Below are 26265 nucleotides of genomic sequence, written 5' to 3' on the forward strand. Positions count from 1 at the left end.
AAAGAAAAGGTTAACAGTTCCCAGCAGTGGAAGGTTCGGACTCTTCGACGTTCGAACGTGAAGTGCCGGGTCGAACCGGTGAAGGCTCGCCCTCAGGAGTGGTAAATGTTACATCCCCAGGGCGAACCTTCACCGGCCCGACCCGGTACAAGCGTGAAGTAAGCCGCTAACTTCACTGTGCTGCCACCTCCCGGAACTCGTGCTTCGAGTTGTTTTACACATTTGAACTGCTCAGTCTCTTCCGTGATTTTTCCTCAGCACAGAGCATCAAGTTGCTACATTATAACCGTAGTCACTGAAATAAACGTTCAATTTTGATCTGTGCACACATGACACTTGACACTGGCAGAATCCGTCCTTTTGGGATTGGGAAGGCCATAAACAAAAAAGAAGAAGAGTTGTTTTACATCCGCGCTATTGACCGTCTCCGACTTATATAAATCTCGTGTCACAATGTTTGTCCTCAATGGACTCCTAAACCACTTAACCGATTATAATAAAATTCGCACACCATGTGCAGTTCGATCCAACTTAAGAGATAGGATAGTTTAAACATGTAGGTACCACGGGCGAAGCCGGGGCGGACCACTAGTAAAGTATATGTTTGAGGCATTAAATTCAAATTCAAATTAATTTCTAATTTATGTTAACAATTGAGTTCCAGCATGTTCAGCCGTTATTAACAGCTTGCAAATTATGTCACTTAATTATAAATCAAAATTTCATTTATTATTATCATTACCATTACATTTCACATTCTACAATTATTATTAACAAAGTCAATCAATCAAAGTCAAAATTTATATTTGAAGTATTCTGCCATTGTGTAAAAGGAACGCTCTGCGAGGAATTTCCCTAGTTGCATTTTAATTTATTAAGTGATCTTAACTCTTTAGGAAGATGGTTAAAAATTTTAATAGCCATTGCATAGCTATTCCTGTTAAGGAGCGCAGTTCTACACAAAGGCATGCGCAAACGCGTCGGGTCTCTTGTAATGAAAAGCGAGCTATCCTCAAAGGTTGTGAATAAATTATGATGCTTTTTGACGAAAATTATGGTTTCTAAAATGTACATACCGGGAAGTGTAAGAATTTTCAGCCGCTGAAAAATTGGCTTACAGCTTACAAGAGGACCGACACCCGCTATAGCTCTTATACACTTTTTCTGGGCTAAAAACACTTGATTAATATTAACGGAATTACCCCACAAAAGTATTCCGTATCGCAATATTGATGCAACGTAACCGCGATATGCCACTATAGCAGCTTTTTCAGATACAGTCTTACGGATACATAATACAGTCATTCGGCAGAGAAAACCGCGGGCTGCGTGGCGTTAGCTGGCAGCTCGAACAAACCACGGCTACGGCGCAATACTCGTTAAACAAATGTGAGCCGTCACGGGACGCCTGGCAGATGTGAAACATCGACATTATTTTGTAAAAGTAATATGCAGATATATCATCATATAGCTTGGTGACGCGTTGCCATGGTATACGTCACGCCAAAAATCGGTTTTACATGCGTATATATGTAAATGTTTCACATTAAAAAATTACTGATAAAACATTTTTGACGTCGTTTTTTGGTTAAATATTTTTTATGCAATCAGTGTGTATGCAAACCCATCTTACTCAGAAAATTCAACAAATAAGTTATAGACCATCATCTACCAAATAACATGGATAACGCACGCTCGCTGCAAAGTGTGCGAAACGTCGGGATAATAATATAATTATTAAATCATTAATTTCTAAACGTGGATAAAACGTTCACAAACCTCAGCCTTCTGTATCGGCGACACCCTACAGCACACGACCACCTTGCACGACACGCACAGGTCCAGGAAGTCCTTCTTGAGATCGCACCCCATCGCGTACTTGAGCGTCTTGCCGTCTATCACTAGCGCGATGTCGTTCTGCTTGCGCAAGTTCTCGCCCAGTTCCGAACAGTTGCGGGATAGGCTTTCTCGTGTGCCCTGAAAAATTTAATAATCTAATTACTTTTTAACAATTGAATTATTATTAATCTAACGGTTGCCTTGATGATGTTATTATTTATATTGAATTATATTCTATAACAACTCAAAATACTCAATCTTGATGTCGACTGAAAACTTTCAAATTAAGTAAGTAGGTATGTGGCACAACTAAGCAAGAAAAAGGTGCTATAATATTGTTTAGTTGAAGACATGAGATTTTTCGTAAACAGTAAGTGAAAAAAAAATGTCAATTTGTCTGAAGCGACGAGCTAGATTAAAACAATGACAACTGAAGGTACAATTTAACGTACGAATTATTTCCTCTTGTGCCTTTCGAATCCTACCAAATTTGTATATCAACTAATGCAGAATATATTGATAAAAATATCTCACATCCAAGCTATCCTCGTTGAGCAGCACGAGCGGCATAGCTGCATGTATAAGACGGGCAGAATGGGCAATATTAATAGCTGTCTCTTGTTTATCGCCCGTTAGAACCCATACATTGATGTTCGCTTGCAGAAGAGACGCTATCGTTTCTGGGACACCGTCCTGTGGAAATAAGATAGTAAATAATAATAATTTAGGGCAATACTAGGTGACGTATGGAACTTCATATGTGCTTAGAAAATTTTTTTTTGCTTTTGCAACCTTTTTATTAGATCCCTTCTGAGTAATTGGATTAAATAAATCTCCTGAGTCAGTGCATCACCAAGATAAGAGCATTCAAAAATAACGGGTATCGATCAAACTCCAGTTAATTACATTGTCAAGGTATGGTCTAAATATATAATTAAAAAAATGTGAAATTTACTTTCATCTTCGTTATCAATTTATTTTATCTGCAAAAATATATATAAATGCTGTCAGAATGTAATGGATACATGGTCAAGATCAGTCAACATACCTGCAACTTATCCTCGATAGCGGTGGCACCGAGCAGTCTTAGATTGTTCTCTATCAACATGGCCGCTTCTTCGATCTTTTGTTCCCTGTCGTGTATCGCTATACTCGCCTTGTGGTATGTGTTTGACCAATCCTATCATAAAGTACTTATTATTTTACCATGCATATTGCATACCCCTGTCCATTACTGGACAAAATAAATTATAAAAATTAAAGGTTTATTTTAATTATTAAGATCAGTGTATTTTCTCCTCGACTCCATATTCTGTATTTATGTGTAAAGTGGAAATTTTCCATAGGCCCTGGAGAAAAAGTTTATAAAATACTGGAAATTTTAAATAAAAATTGTTCAAAGTGAGACACTTTGTTATGGATACATTATTTCTTTAAGGGCGCGTATAAAGTCAAATCACCAATCAACTTTTAGTTGATACGTGTAGTATTCAAGACCAAATATAAAAAATAAAATATATGTAAAACTTGATGATATTTTCGATTATATTGTCAGATCAAAAACATAAAATATTGAAATTGACTCGATAGAAAAAATTCACGAAGTTACCTCTAAATTTCACACTTTTACGTTTTTTACTGGACATGGTAATACTTATTATGATTTTTTTTTTCATAAACAATTATATTAAAACATTTGCAACATATTTGTCAGAGCATTTTGTGTAATTACTTTTAGTTTTGGTTTAATCACGATAAAACACTTTTGGCGCTTACTATATTTTTAATTACGCAAGAAATCATCTTCCATCGCACGTTCCGGGAGCTAAAAACATAATTCTATTTCATACATCAGACGCTATCGCTCCGTTGAGACGAGTAGACCACGCTAAAATTGCTGCGCCGTGTTTTATAATTACGCCGAATATTGATTTGTTGAAAATGGTAAACAACAAAATGAAAAGACTTAAGAAACGAGAACTAAAGAAGATTCAAATTGAAAAGATAACTAAATGTCGAAGGTAATAATGTATATAATGTATAATATAATAGTATTGTTATAATATTAATAAATAATAATTATAATATAAAAAGATAAGTCTTGATTTACCTATTTGAGAAAGTTTAGTTTCTGTAAAATAATTTCCGCGGGCTGAGTATTGACGCGATAGCAGCAGCAACTATAGATAAGTAAATAAAATTCATAGTGGTAGGTACCTAATTCTTACAGTCGCGGTGCAATCAATCAAGTCAAGAAAGATTTATATTATTATTATTACTATAGGCAGATCCTATGTTCGCTCCAGTAAATAATAATATAAATAATATGTAAACCGGTTGTGAATAGTACATATATATTATATTTACAATCTGTATTAGATAATCATACATAACATCTATACATAGGTATAACAAATTCGTAAGAAAGTCAAAACTGTACTTACATTGAATAGGTATTTTTTTATAATATACATATGTATATGTATATATATAATATATTCATAATCTGTATTACATAGTAATATGTAGTACATATCTATACATAAATATAGTTTTTAGAATTTTTGTATGTCTGTCTGTATGTATGTCTGGGCTCTAATTTTGGTGCAGATATAGCTTGAGACCTGAGAAAGGTCATAGGATGAGTTTTATCCCGTAAATAAAAAAAACTGTCTGTGTTTGTCTGTTTGTTTGTACACGCTAATCTCCGGAACTACTGGACGGATTTGAATGAAAGTTATTTTGTTGTGTAGGTACTATTATATTATCCGGGAAATATAAAATAATAATTTATTTTGAAAACTGAAACACCTGATGCAGAACCGCAACAGACCACCTAAACTATAGATTCATTTGAGAAAGTTTATCCAGGCGAGTTTGGATATTATTATTTGTGTAAATTCTGTAAATTCGTTTCCGCGAGTTGAGTATTCATGCGACGATATTTATAGATACCTACATTCATAGTGGGTACCTACAATTTACAAAGACACTTTTTATACTTAGTTATGTAGGTACCTAATTCCTACGGTCGCCTTGCAAATGCAATCAATCAAATTGACCCTGTTTGAAAGTAATTTACTAATTTCACAGAACAATTTTAAATTTGGAAAATGTGGACCCTCACTCTCAATCTGTGTCTACTGACTATTGCCACGCAGAAAAAAATACTCCAGAAAGGTACCTGCTAAAGTTACCAGCTCTCGATAAAATAATACGTAAATTTCGAAGAACTTTGTAATATTTTATAAAGGATAATTTTTATTTTTATTTTTAGAATAATTGCTGAGTCGAAAAATGTCGTACAATCTAATAGTCCATTGAATAAAAAGTTCTAGAGTGCGTGAGTTAGTAACGTAAGATGTTTCTTCGGAAACATGTCAAGAGCCCTAGGTAATAAACATACTAAAACCCCGGGCCACTAGGAGGAGCCCCGGAGTGGGGGGAGGGGGAAAATGGGTCCATTTTTTCATTTTTCGCTTAAATCTCAAAAACGGTACATGTTAGAGAAAAACTTTCAAGGAAAAGTTGAAAGGCCATAAAATTATCTACAAGTTGTACCTGAATCATTTTTTCCTATATCCTACCGTTTCTGAGTTATACGCAGTAAAACATGATTTTGGCTCAAACAATTTCCACATCAATCGATCAAAAAATATTTCTTTCTTCCAAAAAACTCAAAAGTGTAACTTGTGACCGGTACTGATAGATTGCTCTTAATTAGGTCTATAATTGGTAAAATAAACACATTCCTCCATGGAAGCCTTTAGGAGGAATCGATTGTCAAAATATTATATTAGGGCAGTTTGAGTTACTGAACTTGATCTTTTTATTTTTTTCTTCCAAAAAACTCATAAGTGCAACTTGTGACCGGTACAGATAGATTGCTCATAATTGGGTCTATCATTGATAAAAATACCAGATTCCACCATGGAGGCCTTTAGGAGGTATTGAATTTTATTAGGGTAGTTACGATACATGAACTTTTTAACTAACTACCCTAATAAAATTCAATTCCCCGTAAACGCCTCCATGGTGGAATCTGGTATTTTTATCAATGATAGACATAATTATGAGCAATCTATCTGTACCGGTCACAAGTTGCACTTTTGAGCTTTTTGGAAGAAAAAAAAATAAAAAGTTCATGTATCGTAACTACCCTGATAAAATTCAATTCCCCGTAAACGCCTCCGTGGTGGAATCTGGTATTTTTAGCAACGATAGACCTAATTATGAGCAATCTATCAGTACCGGTCACAAGTTGCACTTTTGAGTTTTTTGGAAGAAAAAAATAAAAAGATCAAGTTCAGTAACTCAAACTACCCTAATATAATATTTTGACAATCGATTCCTCCTAAAGGCTTCCATGGAGGAATGTGTTTATTTTACCAATTATAGACCTAATTAAGAGCAATCTATCAGTACTGGTCACAAGTTGCACATTTGAGTTTTTTGGAAGAAAGAAATATTTTTTGATCGATTGATGTTGAAATTGTTTGAGCCAAAATCATGTTTTACTGCGTATAACTCAGAAACGGTAGGATATAGGAAAAAATGATTCAGGTACAACTTGTAGATAATTTTATGGCCTTTCAATTTTTCCTTGAAAGTTTTTCTCTAACATGTACCTTTTTTGAGATTTAAGCGAAAAATGAAAAAATGGACCCATTTCCGCCCTCCCCCCACTCCGGGGCTCCTCCCAGTGGCCCGGGGTTTTAGTATGTTTCTTACCTAGGGACTCTTGACATGTTTCCGAAGAAACATCTTACGTTACTAACTCACGCACTCTAGACCCCCCTTGGAGGGACTCATTTAATGGACTATAACCAAATTAATCAAAATAAAGTTCTGGAGGAATGTGTGTCGTCGACTGCGTATGTTTATTTAAAAATAGTATCTATACTCGCTATTTCGACAGACTTTTTTTACGGATTCGTGCTCTATACTGTTTCCCTAATATTGTTTTTTTTTTATATATTACATACAGACAGTTTTTTTATTGTTTTATAATATGTATAGATTATCATTAATAATTATAAACAAATAATAATAAAAAGACATATTACATAATTTGTGATGATTTCAACTTCACTGTTTTATACAATTATTTTAGACAACATACCTACTAACTACCGAAAATACGCGTTGAACGAGCGAAGAATATTGTGTATAATTTAGCGTGCGATGAACTTTACGTACGTTGGATGAGCCGGGTGTATGAGGGTATTGTGAGGGCGCGCGGCATGGCGCGTAATGGGCGAGGCTTAATCGTAGAATTATCTGGCTTTATACGCCCTCTTAAGGGGATTACTATGGTCAAAACCGGAAAACACCTTATACATATTGAATTTTGTTGAGGAAACTGTTGGTATGATTGTCTTAAAAAAAATATATGTGATACTCAAGGATATAATTAACAAAGTGTATTGTTTACTTTTCAGTTTAGAACGGCCTAAACATAAAAAAAATACATACAAATCAACCCCTTTTTGAAAATAAAACGCATTTTGTTAGGAAAACGGCTACATATTTATACATGAAATTTATACCAAAAAATATGTTATGATATTTGTAACAATTTGTATTGATTGTTTTTTCAATTTTCATTATTATCGTTAAATTATCAAGAAAAAACTCGAATTTATAATAAAACCCACATAAAACCTCACCTCTATTGCATATTTTCGACGAAATTTGACGGTGTCAGTTCGACTCGGACGGGGGACTGTACGTGCGGTGTTTTTTGCAAAATAACGCTAAAATTCACCGAATTGAATGTTTTGTTAAATTAAACCAGATTGTAATAGGTATTTACATGAGCAGTTCATGAAATGAAAGTTAAAAATAGGTATGTAAAGATATAAAAATCTGTTTGTAAATTAGTTTTGTTTTTGAAAGGCGTCATTGAATAATATCCAGTGTTGATAATTTTTGACAGTAAAATATTATCAGAAAACACATACCTACCTATAAAACAGTAACCAGATTTTCCCTGTGCCTTGAATATTTTTTAAAAAAGATTAATTGCTGTTCTATCGTATATTTTAAGGGTCCAAAACAATCCAAAGCCAGATGAGAGATACTGACACAAAATTTTGGGTCATTTGTAACTGGATGGCGGTTCTACAGTGGTCTTAGTACGCAATGACAAAAAGAAAAATCATGGTCAGAACAGTGGTACCGGCAGACTAGTCGCGTGGGCTCGTCGAACTCGTCGGATAAATTACGGAAGGCAAACGATTTGTAACACAAAAATTTTAGGATTTACCGATAGCCCATAAAAAAGAAGTAGGCGGTAGTGTCATGCCATACTTTTCCGGTGTAATTTACAGCCCACAATACCGACGTGAATGCGTTGATTTAAAAAAAAAATCAACCATTTGTACCAGGCTAATTTTTGCACAGGTAATCATAGTCCAGTAGCCATGTACGAAAATCGCCATGCCATACTTTTCAGACAGTTCCAAATGGTCGCCATACCGCCGAAAATCAGCAATTTTTTTTAATATTGTATAAAATCATTTAATTTTATATTATTGTATAAAATCGTAGGAAAGTCAAAACTGACATAAACGTATAGCAACATTTTTAGCCGACGCCATTATAGGTCGAATTTCTCAATTCAACTGAATTTTTTGTTGGTTCCGTTACCTCCGCACTTTTAACTGGGTGAACCGATGATTTCTTCTACACTAATATTATAAAGAGGAAAACTTTGTTTGTTTGTTTGATTGTAATGAATAGGCTCATAAACTACTGGACCGATTTTAAAAATTCCGTTCACCATTCAAAAGCTACATTATCCACGAGTAATATAGGATAGGTTTTATCCCGGAAATTCCACGGGAACGGGAACTATGCGAGTTTTTCAAAAATTAACCCCGAACTAACTACAAAATACATAACAAGTCGAAAAAAACGTGATTTCTTGTCCGTTCCCCTATTTTTTTCGGTGTGTGTAGGTTGCATGCATATATTCCTACTAGGTATGAAGAGATATACAGAGAACGCTAAATACATTTGCCTGGTCACCATTACCATTCGATACACCATGACATGGTAGAGGCCGTTCTATAGAATTACGTCAAATAATGTACTCCATCTTTTATATCTCTGTAGGTGAGATGTTCTCCACCCTAGCCATCATCAGGTCTCCAGAATATAGTAGAGTCCGTGTTGAATAAAATTAATTTCTAAATCGGTGTTTTCTTAGCTGTTCCCCACTCTAGAACTTATAATTACTTGCTTAGTCATCTTAAGGTCTCCAGAATGGGTCATGTAGTAGAGACTTTGCTTATAACGGTTAATGTTGAAAGATGAGTCTTCCTACATTACACAATATTTAGTATTCATAAATGTAATATGTTACTGCGATTACGATACAATACTATACAGTATACAATTCCATAATCTTTGGTCACTTTTACTTCAACAACGATGTATATTTATAGAGGGCGGTTAAAAAAACAAATTCAAATGTAGTGACAGAATCATTAAGGTCGTTGAACCGTGTAATTGCCTTAAGTTACGTTTATATTAAAATGTCACGTAAACTGTCAAATACGTGCAATTAGAATATGTTTTTAAAATGGTAGTTATATACATTATTCGACGAATAAGTTTTATCCAAGCATTGAAAAATCGGCCCTTAGTATTGTAGATTGCTATAAATGGTGACAACTTTTGAATTGACTCACCTTATACACATGTTCTGGTATCTCAGCCACAGCGAAGACGAGCGTGCGCAGTCCCTCCGTGGCGAAGTGCGCCAGGTGCGCCAGCGTGCCCGCCGCGTAGGGCGCCGCGCCCCCGCCGCCCGCGCTGTAGGGCGCCGCGCCCCCGCCGCCCGCCAGCCGCGGGTAGATCACCGAGTCCGCGCCCTTGCAGTACAGCTTGATCTGGCCTGCCGACATGGGGAGACAGGGGGGTCAGGACGGATTTTACCATACCCGTGGCCCCGTTGTTGATGCGGCTCTATGTTGTACACCCATAACAAGCCACCCGCCCAATTTTGACACCCGCACGTGAGCTATCGTTTAAGATTATGTTTTCATAGATAAAATGCTCACATTAGAGAAACGGTATATGCCGGCTGTGCTAAGCTAGAGAAGAAAACATGAATTTTCAGGAAAAATATAGCAAAAAATTTTTGATGTAATTTTGTTGTTTAAGTATTTTTTACATGATCAGTGTATGCAAAACTACAATTCCCTTCCCGCTTAGTATACCAATAGTGGGACACCTTGTATATGCAAGATTTCCCCACTTAAAAAAAATAGTTGTCTGTAAAGTCGATTTACTGACGATAGTTGAACGTGACAACGTCCGATTGTGCTTCTTTGTCGCTCGTTCCGCGCTCTCGCTTGCACTTCAAGCCTTACATGGAACGCCTCAGAGCGAGGTAACGCCGCATGAGTCATGTTTTTTCGTGCGTGCAGCCGGCTCAATCAAATTATAAGACGTTTTCACGTCAAAAAATGGTGTCAGTGCGGGGTGTGAGTACGCAGTACGCACCGGTGGGCGTGCGCACGATGACGGACATGCGCTTGCGCGCGGAGCTGAAGGCGAGCACGTGCAGCACGGCGAAGTGCAGCCGCTCGCCGCGCGCCAGCACGCTCACCGCGTGCGGCGTGCGGCCCTCGAACACCCAGCCGAACGACGCCGCGCCCAGCACCAGCGCGCGCTCGTCTGCAACAACATAGACACGTGCAAAAATACTAAGTATTAATGTTGTTTGCATTAATACATCGGGGTTGGACAAAAATTTAGTGTAACATTTTTGCGTTACGCCGTACGCGTGACATTTTTGCGTTACGCCATACTCGTGACATTTTAAGGTCATAAAGAAGTTTCACTTCTTACGTGTGTACTCTAGTACACGCATACATTTTTTTGCACTATCCCATAATCTTCTTGCATTTCCTCTCCCGCCAGGTTGCCTGGTAGAGATTGCTGTTTAGCAATAAGGACGCCTTTTGGGCAAATTATGCTTTTGTGTTACTACTTCTTTTTGCATACTATTGTTTTCTCATATTTTGTTCAATAAAGAATTATAAATAAATAAATAAATAAAACGACGACACTCAATTACAGTAACCACCATAAGTCATAAGACGTGCGACTCACTGTCTACTCAACAAGCTTAAGCAAGAAAGAAAAGTCAGGTCAACATTCGGTTCATTTCTATTTAAATCTATACTAATATTATAAAGCTGAAGCGTTTGTTTGTTTGAAAGCGCTAATCTCAGGATCTACTGGTCCGATTTGAAAAATTCTTTCGGTGTTAGGTAGCCCATTTATCGAGAAAGGTTATAGGCTATATAATATATATCATCACGCTAAGACCAACAAGAGCGGAGCAATGCGGGTGAAACCGCGGGGCACGGCTAGTTAAATATAAATACAAATTTCCAAACAAAACGGTTTCATATCCAGCAAATAATCAGATACATACATCATTACATAAATAATATTATATACAAAAAAACGGACCAAAAATACATCCTTGCGGAACACCAATAGCTAATAGACGCACCGCGATAACTTTCTCCATTAACAGAAACAGTATGTATCTTATTCTGAAGGTTTGAAGCTATAATGTTACTCAGCTAAGGTATTTAAATCATAGTAACAGAGTTTCCATAATAAAATAGAATGTTCCACACAGTCGAATACTTTGGAGCGGTCACAAAATTTCCTTTAAGTTTTTTTCTTTTAAACAATGTATTATAACAATTAACACTTATGCAATTTATATAATAATCAAAATCTCACCAGGAGAAGCAGCATGATAGTTAATCTTTCCATCAATAACTTCCGGTATGACCGTGTGGCATACGGCCAGCATTGTGAGGAACTCCGCTATATCATCTTTACTCGGGTGCTCTCGTAGATTGTGGTATAGTAGCGTGTCTTCTAGCCGCTCGTTTGGTGCCGGCTTGTTGTATATGATCTGGGAACAATATATTAGATACAGTGGTGGACGTTTAATTAGAAACACCTAACACAATGAGTTAGTCATCAAATTTATTTTACATTCGTGTAACAACGTATTAGAGATTAAGCATCATTCCATATGTAAAAGAACACTGGTGTGTTCTTTCACTGTTTCACTGTGTATTTGGGTGTTTGAACGAGTAAATTTTTTTTAATTTTAAATCCTTATGATGGGGAGAGGAGGATAGATATAAATTTGGACTGTTATTTATTAGCTGTGATTGTTTCAAATTTTTGATATAACTATACGTGTATGATTTTAAATGGGCAAGCATCATGACATTGGACATTTTCTGCAGCTGCCTGCACTCTCTACAACTTTTTACAACAAATAATATCGCAAAAGCAACGCAAAAGACGTGGTTTCGAATCCGACCTTGTAATCAAATTTTTTCCAACCTTAAAAAAAATCTCAAATAATTTTCAATACCTCAGCAATAGAGCACTTATGGAAGTCCATAACATTGCAAGTGAGGGTGCCGGTCTTATCACTGAACACGTATCGCACTTGTCCGAGCTCCTCGTTGAGGTTAGAAGTTCGCGCCATCGCTGGTGTGTCGCTTTCCGCGTGGTACATCTCGCTATCCATCGCTATGAATTTGGCCTGGAAATAATAAATAAATATTATAGGACACTAGCTTTCCGCCCGCGGCTTCGCCCGCGTTTTCAAAGAAAAACCCGTTCCCGTAGGATTTCCGGGATAAAACCTATCCTATGTCCTTTCTCGGGTATCAAAATATCTCTATACCAAATTTCATGCAAATTGGTTCAGTGGTTAAGGCGTGATTGAGTAACAGACAGACAGACAGAGTTACTTTCGCATTTATGTATAATATTAGTATGGATTATTACACAAATCGACCTAGTCCCACAGTAAGCTCAATTAAGGCTTGTGTTGTGGGTACTAGGCCACGATAAATATAATATTTATAAATACATATATAGATAACACCCAGACCCAAGAACAAATAATTGAGTTCATCACACAAATATTTGCCCTGACCGGGGATCGAACCCGGGACCGTCGGCTCAGTAGGCAGTTACTTTACCACTGCGCCAACCGCGTTGTCATAATAATGGTGAGGATACAGAAAATTAAGGTAAGAAAAAGTGTTAAGAAATGTTTGGAAAAATAACAGTCGCAAAATAAGTATCTAATGATGATAAAAATAGTGTCTTGACTAATAATGACACACGTCGAAATGACACATGGTTTATTGAGAGCACTGAGACATCGAAGTAATACAAATCTTGTCAGAAGGATTCTTTTTCTCCGATAATGTTTTGCAATAAAGAATTCGTTATTTTCAAAAATGAGTAGTCGAAAAACTTACTTGAAAAAATCTGACAATTTCAGCAGTAACTTGTAGAGATATGGGTATAAGATTATTGTATAATATTAAAAATGTCAAAAAATTGAATCCGAAATTTGCATTCTGGGCCTCTGTAACAAACATTCAATTTTTAGAAAAAATCCATAAAAATATAACATTGGAGTTAATTTCGTTTGTTAAGAGAAATAAAATAGTTTTCTAATTGTTACAATTGAATAACTTCCACATTTATCCTGTATGTATGGACACACTAACCTTCCAACGCGATATACCAGTCCGTATTGCTCCGCCTGTGCAGCCACAGTTCGTTGAAGGCGGCACTGATCAGCGACAAAACTATCAATATTATGAACAGCATCAAAATGTGCGTGTTCGTTTGGCGGTCGATTGATGAACGTTTTAGCGGTGCTGAAAAATATTTAATAATTAATATTAACATTTTCAGATTTTGTTGGGTGTTGAAATTATAGGCAAAGTGTAATTTAAGGTGATTTTTTCGAATTTTACCCTTCCAATTTACAAGATATAGTAGCCAAGTTTTAATCACCAATCAGTACTTTTGATACAGCAAAAGCTAAATTATTACAAAATGTAAAAGGCTAAAATGTCAGTTTACACCAAAGCACCATCACCCCTTAAAATTTTCACCCAAAGTTCCCACACCATCTAACCATCCAACTCACCCTTAGTAGAGTTCTTCATCAGCTTAGTCTCATGTCCCGTGTACACGACGGCAGCGAGTACCCACCCCGTGTTGCGCAACATCGCGCCACGTTGCAACATCTGTTCTAGGCCTAGTGGTATCGTCCTGAAATATGATTTGGACGTTTAAATCTTGAGAATATCCCCAGTGTCCGTTTTTATTCTTAGACTTCTTCTAGTGTTTCTAGAATCTAATAATAATCTAAGTAATTTCTTTTCTTTAATTGTCATAGCAAAGATTTACCGTTTACTATTACAAACTACTTTTAACCCATTGACCACCGAGCGGCCCGATCGGGCCGAGACACAATAGATTTTCTATTGTGTCTGTGATCCGAGGACTGACGGATTAATAACCATTTTTCCATAATATGTGTTGAACCCTACTTTTAAGGTATTTTTTTTGGTTTCTTTGCTAATGACCTAGTTCTGAAATCGTTAAATAGATTATTTGGATTATGTAAAAATTATTGTAAGGTTAAAAAATATCAAATTATTTGGAAAACTAATTCATTCATTAATAAAAAATATTTAGGTCCTTCGAGCAGAAAAGACCTATCACATATTATTATTAAACATTTGAAATTTCATCTGCATAATTACTTACTCCAAATTATACACTATTTATTTAGTCTAAATAAAATTAGTCCTTCGAGCCAGAAACCACCTATCCTGTGAAATTTCACATCAAATATTCCTCTATTTAACTACTTACTTCGAGTTAGTTTCCTTCAGCATCCCGTTAAACTCATACAGATGTCGGTTGGGCGGTTCGCACTGCAGGGTTGCGTGGAAGGCGGCCATCTCTGGCGCGTTTTGTAACCGCGCGGTGTCCGGGTGCGCCTGCCGCGTCTTGAGGTTCGTCTCGCCATCGAGGTTCGATGTTTCTATGAACGCTATGCCTTGCGGTTCGCTGGGGGAAGCATTTTTGTGATAAAGATTGTGTTGTGTGCCATTTACTTTATCGGTATATAGACTAGCTATGTATACCGATATAGTAAATGGTTGTGGTGGTTATAAATGGTATGGGAAAATTGTAGTAGTATATTTGAAAGTACTGAATCCATTAGACAAATCTTTCGTATTAGAATGAAACATGATTCTTAAGTGAATTATAATTAATCTTATAAATTGTTAATAGCCCTGGGTAATTTTGACGGATCCGGGGGCGAAAAGCTTATCGATAGAATTATTTATACTCAATACAATTCGCCCATCAATCTGTCAATTGATCAAAAAATTGGGATAAATAATATAGAAGATAAATTCGTTATAAAAATACCCAAGTATTAAAAGGACATGCTACAAGGCAATTATTCTCTCGTCCAATTTTTTTGATACACGAAAGCGAAATCTATAAATACCAACCGCCCACAAGCATTTAAAGCATGTAATTGCAAATACGTTTATCCTATAGCATAAATAACGCGGTCAACGGGATTATTTATAACGAGATTAAAATAGGAATAGAGAATATCTCTTTTATAGTTCCATAAAAATAGCTTAACTGTGCGGATCTTTTCACGCCTACGAAACTTCATTACTTAACGTCGAAAGGTCAATTTCCTGGAGATAATATCTCTTACAAATTTAATTACAAGAAACAAACGCTTTGAAAACTTTATAACAGGGAAAGTATTGGTTACATATTAACGTCATTGTATTTATATGAAACAAGATGACTGTGCCTGCGAGTTCATCTTTATTCGTTACTAGCTGTACCCCGCGGTTTCACCCACATTGCTCCGCTACTGTTGGTCTTAGCGTGATGATATATAGCCTTATAGCCTTCCTCAATAAATGGGCTATCTTACAACGAAAGAATTGTTCAAATCGGACCAGTAGTTCCTAAGATGAGCGCGTTCAACAAACAAACAAACATACAAACAAATATTAGTATAGATAAGATTTTTGAACCATGATTATTTTTCCATATTAAATTGAAGTGACTTACTACTTACACAATTTTTGTTGAATTCTAAACATGCGTTTTGACTTTACAAAATCCAATTTTACTTACCTATTTGTAGATACATTTTTACTATACGTCATAACAATACTATAAAGTGTCCCCTAGCATGCTCGGAGGTCAATGTGTACATCACATGTCCGTAACACAATCACAAGGGACTGGACAATCAAACAAAACATAACTACATCTAGACAATGGTCATAGCTTTGTTTTTGGTTTTAACTTTTCTTTAGGTTTTACTAAAAAGCGGATTACAAAATACGCAATTGAATTGTAGGTGCTGTGCTGACGCAGGATTTTCGGAAGGCAACTAAAATTATACAATATTTATTGAGACAGAGAATTACAAAATTTCTTTCATAGTATTTTCATTATACGAATTATAATTATGTTACCTCGTACTTAAGTAAATCACAAATATAAGAGCAGTGCTAAATTATAGAATGCTTCGCTTTATGAAATTTCACTGTGAATCAGATATCAAAGGGTGAAATTTTAAACGCTAACTCATTAGTATGACAGACAACTAGATAGATAGAGAGAGATAGATGTTTAAATCAGAATGCTAAAAATTATTTGCCCCTCTCTGATAGAACAGATAATTTCCAAATTACGAGTGTAATAACATCTATTAATTTGGATGCGTTGCATCAAAATAGATTTTACTATTGTCGTAAAATCTATTATATAAAGATAAAAACAACAATATACCAACCACAACGTTTCTTACATATTACTCATATTTATGACAGGAAAAATGTTTACTATTATTTTGAGTAACCGCGCTTTGTAGTGGGTGCCAAAACATGTGTGATAGGAATTTACACATTTTTTTTGTTTCATAATAATGTTAAAATGTTATCATAAAGTTACCTCATGAAACATTGCAAAACATATAACAAATTACTCGGGAAAATATAATTATTTTTCCCACTATAGGGGCATTCTTCACGAGGGCTATACAATTTGACTTACAATAAAAGGGAATTCAATATTAAATTTAAAATTTCCTAAACATTATCAATAATAATCATTCGAGGCACTAATAATATTCGATGTAAGTAACAATATAATTTACAACGAATTAAATGTCCATAATAATTGGTTATCCATATAATTCATTATTGTCAATGTTACACGACTGACCATCATTAAACTCTCACGCTTCAACCAATTACCATTTCACTTGGCTTGAAACACACCTAGACCAATTATATATGTAATTAATGCATATGTTATGCTTTTAACTTAATGACTAATGCCTTATGGTGACCATTTTTTATCCTGATCCACCCTTAGCTAGGTTACATGGATGGATGTTCATTACTCGATCACGACATTCCGGTTTACGGATCGAGATTAAATTTGGCTTTATACTCTATCTCGGATAACATAGTTTCTTGGGTTCTTAGTATCTAGATAAGTTTTTTACACCAATACGTACTACAAAGTAACTTTCTCTATGTTTCACCTCAGTTGTGGTTAATATCCATGAAAAACTTTTGTATGTATACTTCTAGCAGGATATCAGATGTACCCTAACTAATCAGAACCAGATCATTATCCCAAAAACTACGTAGTATTATCAACCCTTACTGTATTCCAATTCGTGTTAACTCAAACAACCCGTCCTTGTGAATGAAGGTGAAAAATGTAAAACATTCATTATTTTTTCAGGGAGCATTATCGCTATAGTTTATTATGTTATTTGACATAATATCGAGGTGTTGAATCTGTGCGTGCCGGCGGCCACGTTCCGTTCGCGACGTTATCGTCATCCATACTATGTTATAGTAAGGTTATAGTATTATTACTGTAGTATTATATGTACCCGAATTAGGTACTCCATCTGTTTCTATTAACGTTTGAAGTGCCGAATGTATTTGGATAAAAAAGGTAATGAAGGATGAACGGACATTTAGAGAAGGAGCTTCGCGACTTTTTTTTATTTAACAAAACAAATGCCAATTGGGTCTAATAGATATATGTCAAATAAGTATTGTTTATTAATTTCAAAGATGTTTAGCAAATTATCTGTCACAAAAATAAATCTATAGGTAATAGGTAAATTGAATAAGGGTTTCCTCGATATTGGAATTGAGGTTGACAGTTTCATGACGGTAATTCAAAATACGACCTTTAATGGAAATTATGTGCCCATCTTTATAAGCAATTCTAATTTTGGGTTCCTTAATGAGATCTTAGCCAGACGTTTTTGACATCTGTGCCGAATAAATTAAGTTTTCTCTATGAATCTTTAAGATAAATAATTAATCAGATAATGTTCGGAAAACAATCACAAAATACGTGAAGAGGGAGGACCATAATGTTATGAGATATTACTTGTAATTTTTACAAAAGCGCGATGTGCGTAAAATATATGAAGACGTTTATCCACCCTTAATATCAATACCATTTATCACCAGAGGGAGCCATTTTATAATATTTTAATAAATCATCATGTATGTGTCACTAAGTTTACCGAGCATCTCGCCTCATCCGTGTCATTACCACGCTAGCTCAAACGCTTTACAAGCAGTTAACCAGGTTATAGCCCACTAAAACCGTCAAAGATTCGCCTCGTGTACCCTAATTACGATTAGGACCGTAAAATCCACATCGACTAATACAATGCAGAACAGACGCACCCCACAACCTTGATATTCAGTGACATTTCAATCCATTGTACAATTACGCCTTTATTTTCCCGCTATTCCATATCTAAAACATAATTTGTATAAGTTTTAACGAGCCATTCTTGCAGCTATTGTGTTCGAGATATCACATAGTGTTTTGTAGTTGAAATTAATATAATTCATACTTATATTTTGAATTAAATGTTAATACAAAAAACGGAATGGAAAAAGAATGCCTTTTTATACTTTTAAATCCATATAGGTCACAATGTTATTAAGTTCGTCATTTTTAACACGTTGTAAAGACCCAGAATCATATAATGTCACCTTGTTAAACTGGAAAATTTCGTACGACAATAATTATAAACCCACGTAAGCATAAAAGTTGGAAAACAAACAGGAGATCAAAGGCAATATAGGTAATGTATAGGGAATTGTGTCCTTATAAAATTTTCCAATCCCAAATTCAAATAATTATTATGATTATTTTCCGACCCAAATATCGACCAATAGAATTGCACCATTCGACGTCACGTGGTACCTACAACCTACATGGTATTATACTGATAATTTTTTGAAAATTTTCTCTGGTCGTTGACGTCAAACTGACAGGTTCAATTCAATTGTGAAATTATTGGCCGACATTTGGGACGGAAAAATAATCTCCCGAATACCACACGAGCTTCAAAATTATCTGGCATTTCCCTCAAGGTTCCCTGCAAACAAATAAAGTCGTCAAGTTTTTCAGGAAAAATCACTCGCGCTTCGCGCTCGTGATTTTTTAACCTTGACTAAAAACTTGACTCCTTCATTTGTTTGCAACGAACCTATCGGAAAATACCCGATAATTTTGAAGCTCTTGTGGTATTATAAGTGAAAGTTGACGATCATTTAGATTGGTTAAAGGACGATTTTTTAGGTGGAGAAATGCCATGTCATTTGAGACAAAACTTCTTTATCCATATAGGTTTTTATGAAGACACTAGCTGTGCTCCGCGGTTTCACCCGCGTGGCGGCGCTTCTGTTGGTCTTAGCGTGATGATATAAGCCTTCCTCGATGAATGGGCTACCTAACACCGAAATAATTTTTTAAATCGGACCAGTAGTTCCTGAGATTAGCGCGTTCAAACCAACAAACAAGCTTTATAATATTAGTATAGATTAATTAAAATGATAATGAGAAAATTAATTGCCCCGTATCAAAAAGTAGTACAATTTACGAAAGAATCAATAAAAACCGTCGTGCTAATGGATTGTTAAATAGAAAAAGGTCAGACACCGGAAAAAGCAGCGCCCAAAGTAACCTCCCGCCCTTACAATGAGTTCCGGCATTAAAGAAAAGGTCATATCGATGTTTGATTATAGGATATTTTTACTGTCTTCCTTTACTGTTCTTTACATTTATATTCACGTGTGTTTAAAATGCAAATATCACTGATTATATTTATATACCTACTTAAACAAATACTGGATTTCGAACTATTTTTTTCCAGCAATCAACGTATTACAGATTACCAAATATTCTGAACATTTTTGGGTGATATTTTACCCCTTTTAATAAATGATAAAACAAAATACTCTCACTAAAATATTTTCTCTTTACTAGATGCACTTAAAACAACCGGCTCAATTGTCACTCCGTCTAAGCTAGAAAAGCGTCAATTATCAGCCTAGAATCAACCTTCTAAATTGACATTACCAAACAAAAAAAAAGACGTGTGGCACTCGGGGACTGCCGCGGTAAAGCTATTGTATGCCTTCAAGCCACACCTCCGTGCCCGTTGGAGTGGGGAGCGTGAGGTTTTTTCATTACGGAATTTCTGGATTCGGTCCCCGCGTTCAAGGCCCGCAATAGAAGCTATGCAATAGATTAAAAAGCATTATGTATCAGTATTTCACCATGCTCACCTGGACGCGAGCAGCACCAGGTCCGCGGGGAAGAACTGGTTGTTGGTGACGCGGCACACGTCGCCGACCTGCAGCCGCTCCCAGCGGATCGACCGCCACGCCCCCCCCTCGCCCAGTACCTCCACCTTGCGGCGGTTCGTCTCCTCGTCCGCTCGGTGACGCTTCTATATACGTATATACAAATAAATAAATAAATAAATGTATGCGTGTACTAGTGTACACACGTAAGGAGTGAAACTTCTTTATGACCTTAAAAATGTCACGAGTATGGCGTAACGCAAAAATGTCACGCGTACGGCGTAACGCAAAAATGTCACGCGTACGGCGTAACGCAAAAATGTTACACTAAATTTTTGTCCAACCCCGATAAAGAAGTTTCACTTCAATAAATATTTCAGTACAATTTTCACACACGATCTGATCCCATACTAAACTTTCGCTTGTGTTATGGAAACCAGATGGCTGATAAACATACATATATAATTTTAAATAAATACTTATATAGATAATTAACACCCAGACAGAGCAAACATCTATGTTCATCCATCACACAAATATTTGCCCCGGGTGGGAATCGAACCCACGACCTCTGGCTTGGAAGGCAGGGCCACTACCAACCAAGCCAACCGGTCAGTCAGAAAGAAAACAAGAAACGATGAAAAATAATAAATCATTTATTTTCACATAATAATTTTACAAATTGAAGTGACCCAGGCTCCTAAGATAGTATAAGAACTGTTTTTCAGGAGCGTGTCTTTCATTTTCAATTGCACATACACGAATATATCAGTGACAATTTAAATTAAATCAAAAATAAATTACATTATCATTTATCATTCATTATAGTTAACAGGTAACAAGTACCTGTAGCGACTTTAATATTAAATGTAGGTATCATGATTTTAAAAGAGCAACTACAGTTTCTTGCGGGTCTTCTTTTAAAAATTGCTTCTACTCGATCTCAATTTAATGTTTTATTAAATTCTTCAGCTTGCTCAAGGCTTATGCTAAGCTTTTAACCCGAATAAAAATAAACCTATATGTCTAAAAAAACTATCTTGATAAATGTGGACACCTATAATTTTAACCAAAACGATTTTATAGCTTTTGTGTGTATAAAGGTCTTAATTGTGTTGTTGTTTATTTTTAAACAAAATATATTTTAGGTTATTAGCAAAAGTTGACCGTGCTATTGCCCAACCCTTTAAACCCAAACACAAAACAACTTACAAAGTCTTCCACGATCTCCTTAATAGCACTGACAGTTAGTATAAGTATGAGCGGCGTGAGCGTCGTCCAGCGGCCCGTCGGCGACACGTCCGGGATCTGCTGCAGCAGCGCGATCAGCAGGAAGAAGCAGTTGGAGTACCGACGGAACTGCTCGAAGAGGAACAGCGGCACGAATGATGGTAGACTGCAGGAGAATAACAAGGGTAACGCTAGGAATTTTTGACAGGGCAAGCAGAGAACACCTGATGTTAAGTGGTCACGTCCGCTCAAAAAGAGGCAACTTAGCAATCTATGTCGTTGCCGGTCTTTAATGAATTTTATATTATATGTAATTTATTATAAGATTTTTACCTTTACGAATAAGTAAGAAGAAGGCTTTTATGGCCTTCCAAACCAAATATTTTTTGTTGCATTCATATGATTGTATCCTACACACGGATAATACACGCATTCTGCAGCGGCATAAAACAAACTTTATTATCACAGCCACAGACATACATGTATGTCTGTGATCACAGCACACAGTGACGTATATCTCATTAACATTACATCGGATCAATATCAGTTCTCCATTTACAAATTGTCATTGATTTATATCCATAATCGTATTGTACATTTTGTAACCTTGTTCAAGTATTAAACCGTTGCGTTACACGAAGAAAGTTAATCGCATTACCCGTGGCTTATTGTGTCGGGAGGTCAATTATGTTGTGTCGATATAGACAAAACTATTTCTACTGTATTATCTTTATCGACATAATTCTCTTAAAACAACACAATGCTTTAACTTATAGTGAATGGACCTTAAATTACCGTATAGTTGTGTGTTTGTTAATGACGATAATAACTTCAATTTACCTATGAATAAATTTGATAATGCCCCAAAAATAAACGCTTTCGTGTTCCTTGAAATTATAAAGTTAATTCAGGTTATTGGACATACATAATTTTATTATTATGTATCTACTCATTGATCTTTTTATTACCCCTTTTGCAACCCAATAAGTAAGGAATTAAATGCTGCAAGAGGAGTACCTACATATTGGTACGGTTCCGTAATCCTGTGACAAAGTACGATAATCGCAATGTATGACCTAATATCCGAAATGTGGGGCATAAACAGCGAGGCAGCAGGCAATAGGCGTATATCGGTGTGACATGAGATCACAGCCCCGGGCGATCTGCCAGCCGCCCGCGTAAACAATACGGACTCACGCTCGCAGTGCTCAATTAAAAACGTTGTGTTTACAGAATACTGGAGGTTCAAGCTGGATTTTCAAACGAGCAAATAATTTGGAGAAATTGGAAATGTTACCAAAATAGGCACGAGACTCGAATGGGAAAAGAATTTGAGGTAGAAATTTTGATGGATTCTACGAATAATACATATTTTAGAGGAGAATCAATTGCACTAAACTAAGCAATAAGAAAACATCATATTGTGAAACTTCAGATAGCTTTATTCATAATTTACTTTCCTGTACTCATTTTTTGACAAAATACTATCATAATTTTTAGTGCTAAATTGCACATACTGTTAACAAATTAAAAGCAATCAGCCACCTGGTAACATACACCTGTGCAAGGGATTTATTGTTTGTCAAGAAGAATGATACGCCTCGATACCGGTGGTCAAGTTAGCTGGTACCATGTATTATAGAATGCTGTATAATTGTGGTCTCAAGTATTATATTTCATACAATGTAGTTTCTATAGTTTAGTATATTTAGGTGCATACATTTTTTATGCTAAATCGAACTCGTGCAACGGGATTCTAACTTATAAATGAGTAAATTAAATACAATCAACCAGATAAAAAGCCTATTCGTTACATAAGTACGACGAACGTATCGTCAAATGATTTGTGATCTTTTTCATTCATAGCATCTATTAATAGTATTACGTTTAAATTATGTTATTTTTAGAATTCTGTAAAAGATCGCTGATGAACATTTCGTAGATAAGGTCGCCTTTTGTGCTGTATTAATCCCTCTCTATGCACTAGTAATTACATTTTCCAGTATCGGGTACAGTAGTTACCTGAATTAAAAATCCTTCCTTCCTAATTAAGTGATGTTTTCTTAGATTTCAATACAACGACAAGTATGCTATTTAGTACCTATATTTGGCGGTGGATATCCTGTTGCTGACGAACTTCTGCGGTTGCAGGCGGTTGATGAAGATCACCCGGTTCTGCTCGTCCGCCGCGCCGTCTGTTATCCCGGACGTCGTGGCCTCGTCCTCATCTGAATAAACATACATATTAACTACATGCAATAAATAAGTTATAAAGGGAATTTATATAAATAAAGGGAAAAAAATATAAAGGGGACATTTATTATTGCGTATCATATGCAATAGGCACTAAATGTGGAAGCTAGAACCGTAGTAATTGACATTAATAATTGAGAGGAATGCAGTTAATTAATCAAGGTTGAAAAACAGTTTGTTTCAAAAAATCTTTATCCGTTCAAAGTTAAAAATGTTGGTTAAGGATCTCACAAAATTTGGGCATGTTAATAGATTTCCTTTCCCTATCTGAGCATGAAAATCACGTAATGAATAATATGTAGCAACACAGACTAATAATAATATACTACGTATAGTTACAAGTAGCAAATAAAAAATATTTTCGAATATGTCTATCTGCTGGAGAAAACCAAATGAAAGTTTCTGCACTCGTTAATTAGATTTACATGGAGGCAGACGCAAATGGTAACTTTGGTGCATGTAATACAAGCCTGGAAATTTGTGTAAGTACCCTTGTTGCTAATTATTTACGGTATCGTTGCATCAGGCATGTTTAAAATACCGTTCTGTCATAAAATAATGAACAGATGTAAACAAATACAGTAACAGGCTTATCAAAGAAGCCCTAATTTACATAAATGATATTAGTTCAAATAACATGAAAAGATACCGTCTCATAAATGGTACAGTAAAGTCATGAATTGTTACAAAACCTGTGCATTTAATTCAGAAACCAACACATGTTTAGATACACATAAGAAATATTATAACATTACATTGAATTCTGATTAGCGTAAAAATTTCGATATCACATTATGTACTGCAAGGCTAAACCCTTGGAAGTGAATCGTTAAGGTCACAGTTTTCTATTTAAATATAGTTCCTAATGCAATCATAGTATTAGAGGGTGGATCAACGATCGGGAAGCCCTTCAACTGGTACATGTAATCATATAAAGTGATCTTTGTTAACTATCTCTGTGTACCTAACTGTTCTGATGTTGCACTGTTGTTTATATATTAGATTATTGTGTTTTAAATTGTTCTTCTCTCCAAGAGATCTGACAAAAAAGATTTCTACAGATCAGCGGAACCAACCAATCAGGCTCAGCTATAAAATTACTACGTTTCACGTTCAGAACGAATCATAATACTTAGGCTGTATTGAAAACTCCGTCGTTTGTCCAAAATTCTAAATGCTCTGCTATAATCAAATGTGCGGAATAAATCGCATGGTCCTGACCGTGACTCCGCACTCCAACTTCTCGAAGTAATTGCAGTGGAAATGTGCCGCAACCTTGGCGAGGACATAGGCGCTCTGCATATAGGGAGCAAATATTTTAGTGCGCGTCTTAAAAGGATGTCAGTGACGCACTAGCTATATTAAGTCAACTGCGAGCCAGTTGTAAGGTTTAGAAGTACAAAATTACTTTGCTTAAATATTCGGATTAATTATATTTTTAGTAAGCATTAGTTACACAGGTAGATGACTCAACATGACGTAAGATATAACAAAAATATTTAGATGCGCTCAACCATCTCAATGCTAAACAATATTTTAAATAACGACGACATAACCTAAAGTCGTAGAATAAATATTACTCATTTTTATTCAGGATCTATAAAGATAGATTGCACTGCAAAGTCAGTGCAATAAACTGGAAATCTGCATATAAAACTGAACCCGAAGCAATTTTCGCTTTTCTATTGCCTTTAAAAGAGTCCGATTATAGAGCAAATACCGGCCATCATAAATATCACATGTGAGCCGTTGAAGTAGGTTTAGTACCTTTTAAAAGAGTTGGATAACTGCCAAATAAAGTGGTTTCGCCGCTTTTAGAAGGGCGAGATGACATTAAGAATAATGTGGGATAAATTCATGGAGCTTTAAATTATATTAGAGTTTACGATAGTTTAAATTAGGGTTTAAATAAAGGATCAACTAGATCCTAATTTCAATATAAGACCAACATTTTCATATAAGTATGTACATATGAATTCGGTATGGTTTACATATATATTTTTTTTTATTGTTATCTTAAATTGTCTCTATAACATTAAGACCAGATTGCTTAAAACATTTGTTAATTTCAAAATACATAATGTAGGTTATAGTTATTATATGGGATCAGTTTTAAGTACAAATATAAACAAAGGCATTTTAAGCTTTTCATCAACCCTAATAAATTTTATTTAAAATTTAAGAGCACTTCAACGATAAAACGTTTCCGATGCTTGTCGAGTTGTAACATAGTTTGAAGTTACTAACGCAGTTCTAGTTATTCGACATTAACGATAGAATTACGTGTAACAAGTTATCTTTTGGGTTGGGCTTCGCATCCTTAACCCATCCATCATGACAAAACTACGTAATCCTATAGTCTGGGTATACAATAGAA

At 35.6% G+C, this 26265-nt stretch overlaps 1 protein-coding gene across 6 annotated transcripts in view; it reads right to left on the reverse strand.

Moving 5' to 3' along the window:
- ATP8A (ATPase phospholipid transporting 8A1) overlaps positions 1-26265 on the reverse strand; it is a 92808-nt gene that overhangs the window by 22943 nt on the left and 43600 nt on the right. For all 6 annotated transcript variants that reach the window (XM_090110158.1, XM_090110153.1, XM_090110156.1 and 3 more), the window contains 14 exons: positions 23737-23863; positions 21618-21801; positions 20388-20551; positions 14587-14784; positions 13853-13977; positions 13425-13577; positions 13170-13279; positions 12266-12439; positions 11614-11791; positions 10354-10527; positions 9537-9742; positions 2888-3019; positions 2374-2532; positions 1780-1977 (listed from right to left, as the gene is read on the reverse strand). In XM_090110158.1, the coding sequence (XP_089966284.1) occupies positions 1780-1977; positions 2374-2532; positions 2888-3019; positions 9537-9742; positions 10354-10527; positions 11614-11791; positions 12266-12439; positions 13170-13279; positions 13425-13577; positions 13853-13977; positions 14587-14784; positions 20388-20551; positions 21618-21801; positions 23737-23863 (2282 nt within the window). The remainder of the gene's footprint in view (positions 1-1779; positions 1978-2373; positions 2533-2887; positions 3020-9536; positions 9743-10353; positions 10528-11613; positions 11792-12265; positions 12440-13169; positions 13280-13424; positions 13578-13852; positions 13978-14586; positions 14785-20387; positions 20552-21617; positions 21802-23736; positions 23864-26265) is intronic.

Source organism: Colias eurytheme, chromosome 15 (genome assembly GCF_061535395.1).
Source record: "Colias eurytheme isolate Ceu_HAF_F1 chromosome 15, ilColEury1 Martin Lab GWU primary, whole genome shotgun sequence".
Taxonomy (NCBI): domain Eukaryota; kingdom Metazoa; phylum Arthropoda; class Insecta; order Lepidoptera; family Pieridae; genus Colias; species Colias eurytheme.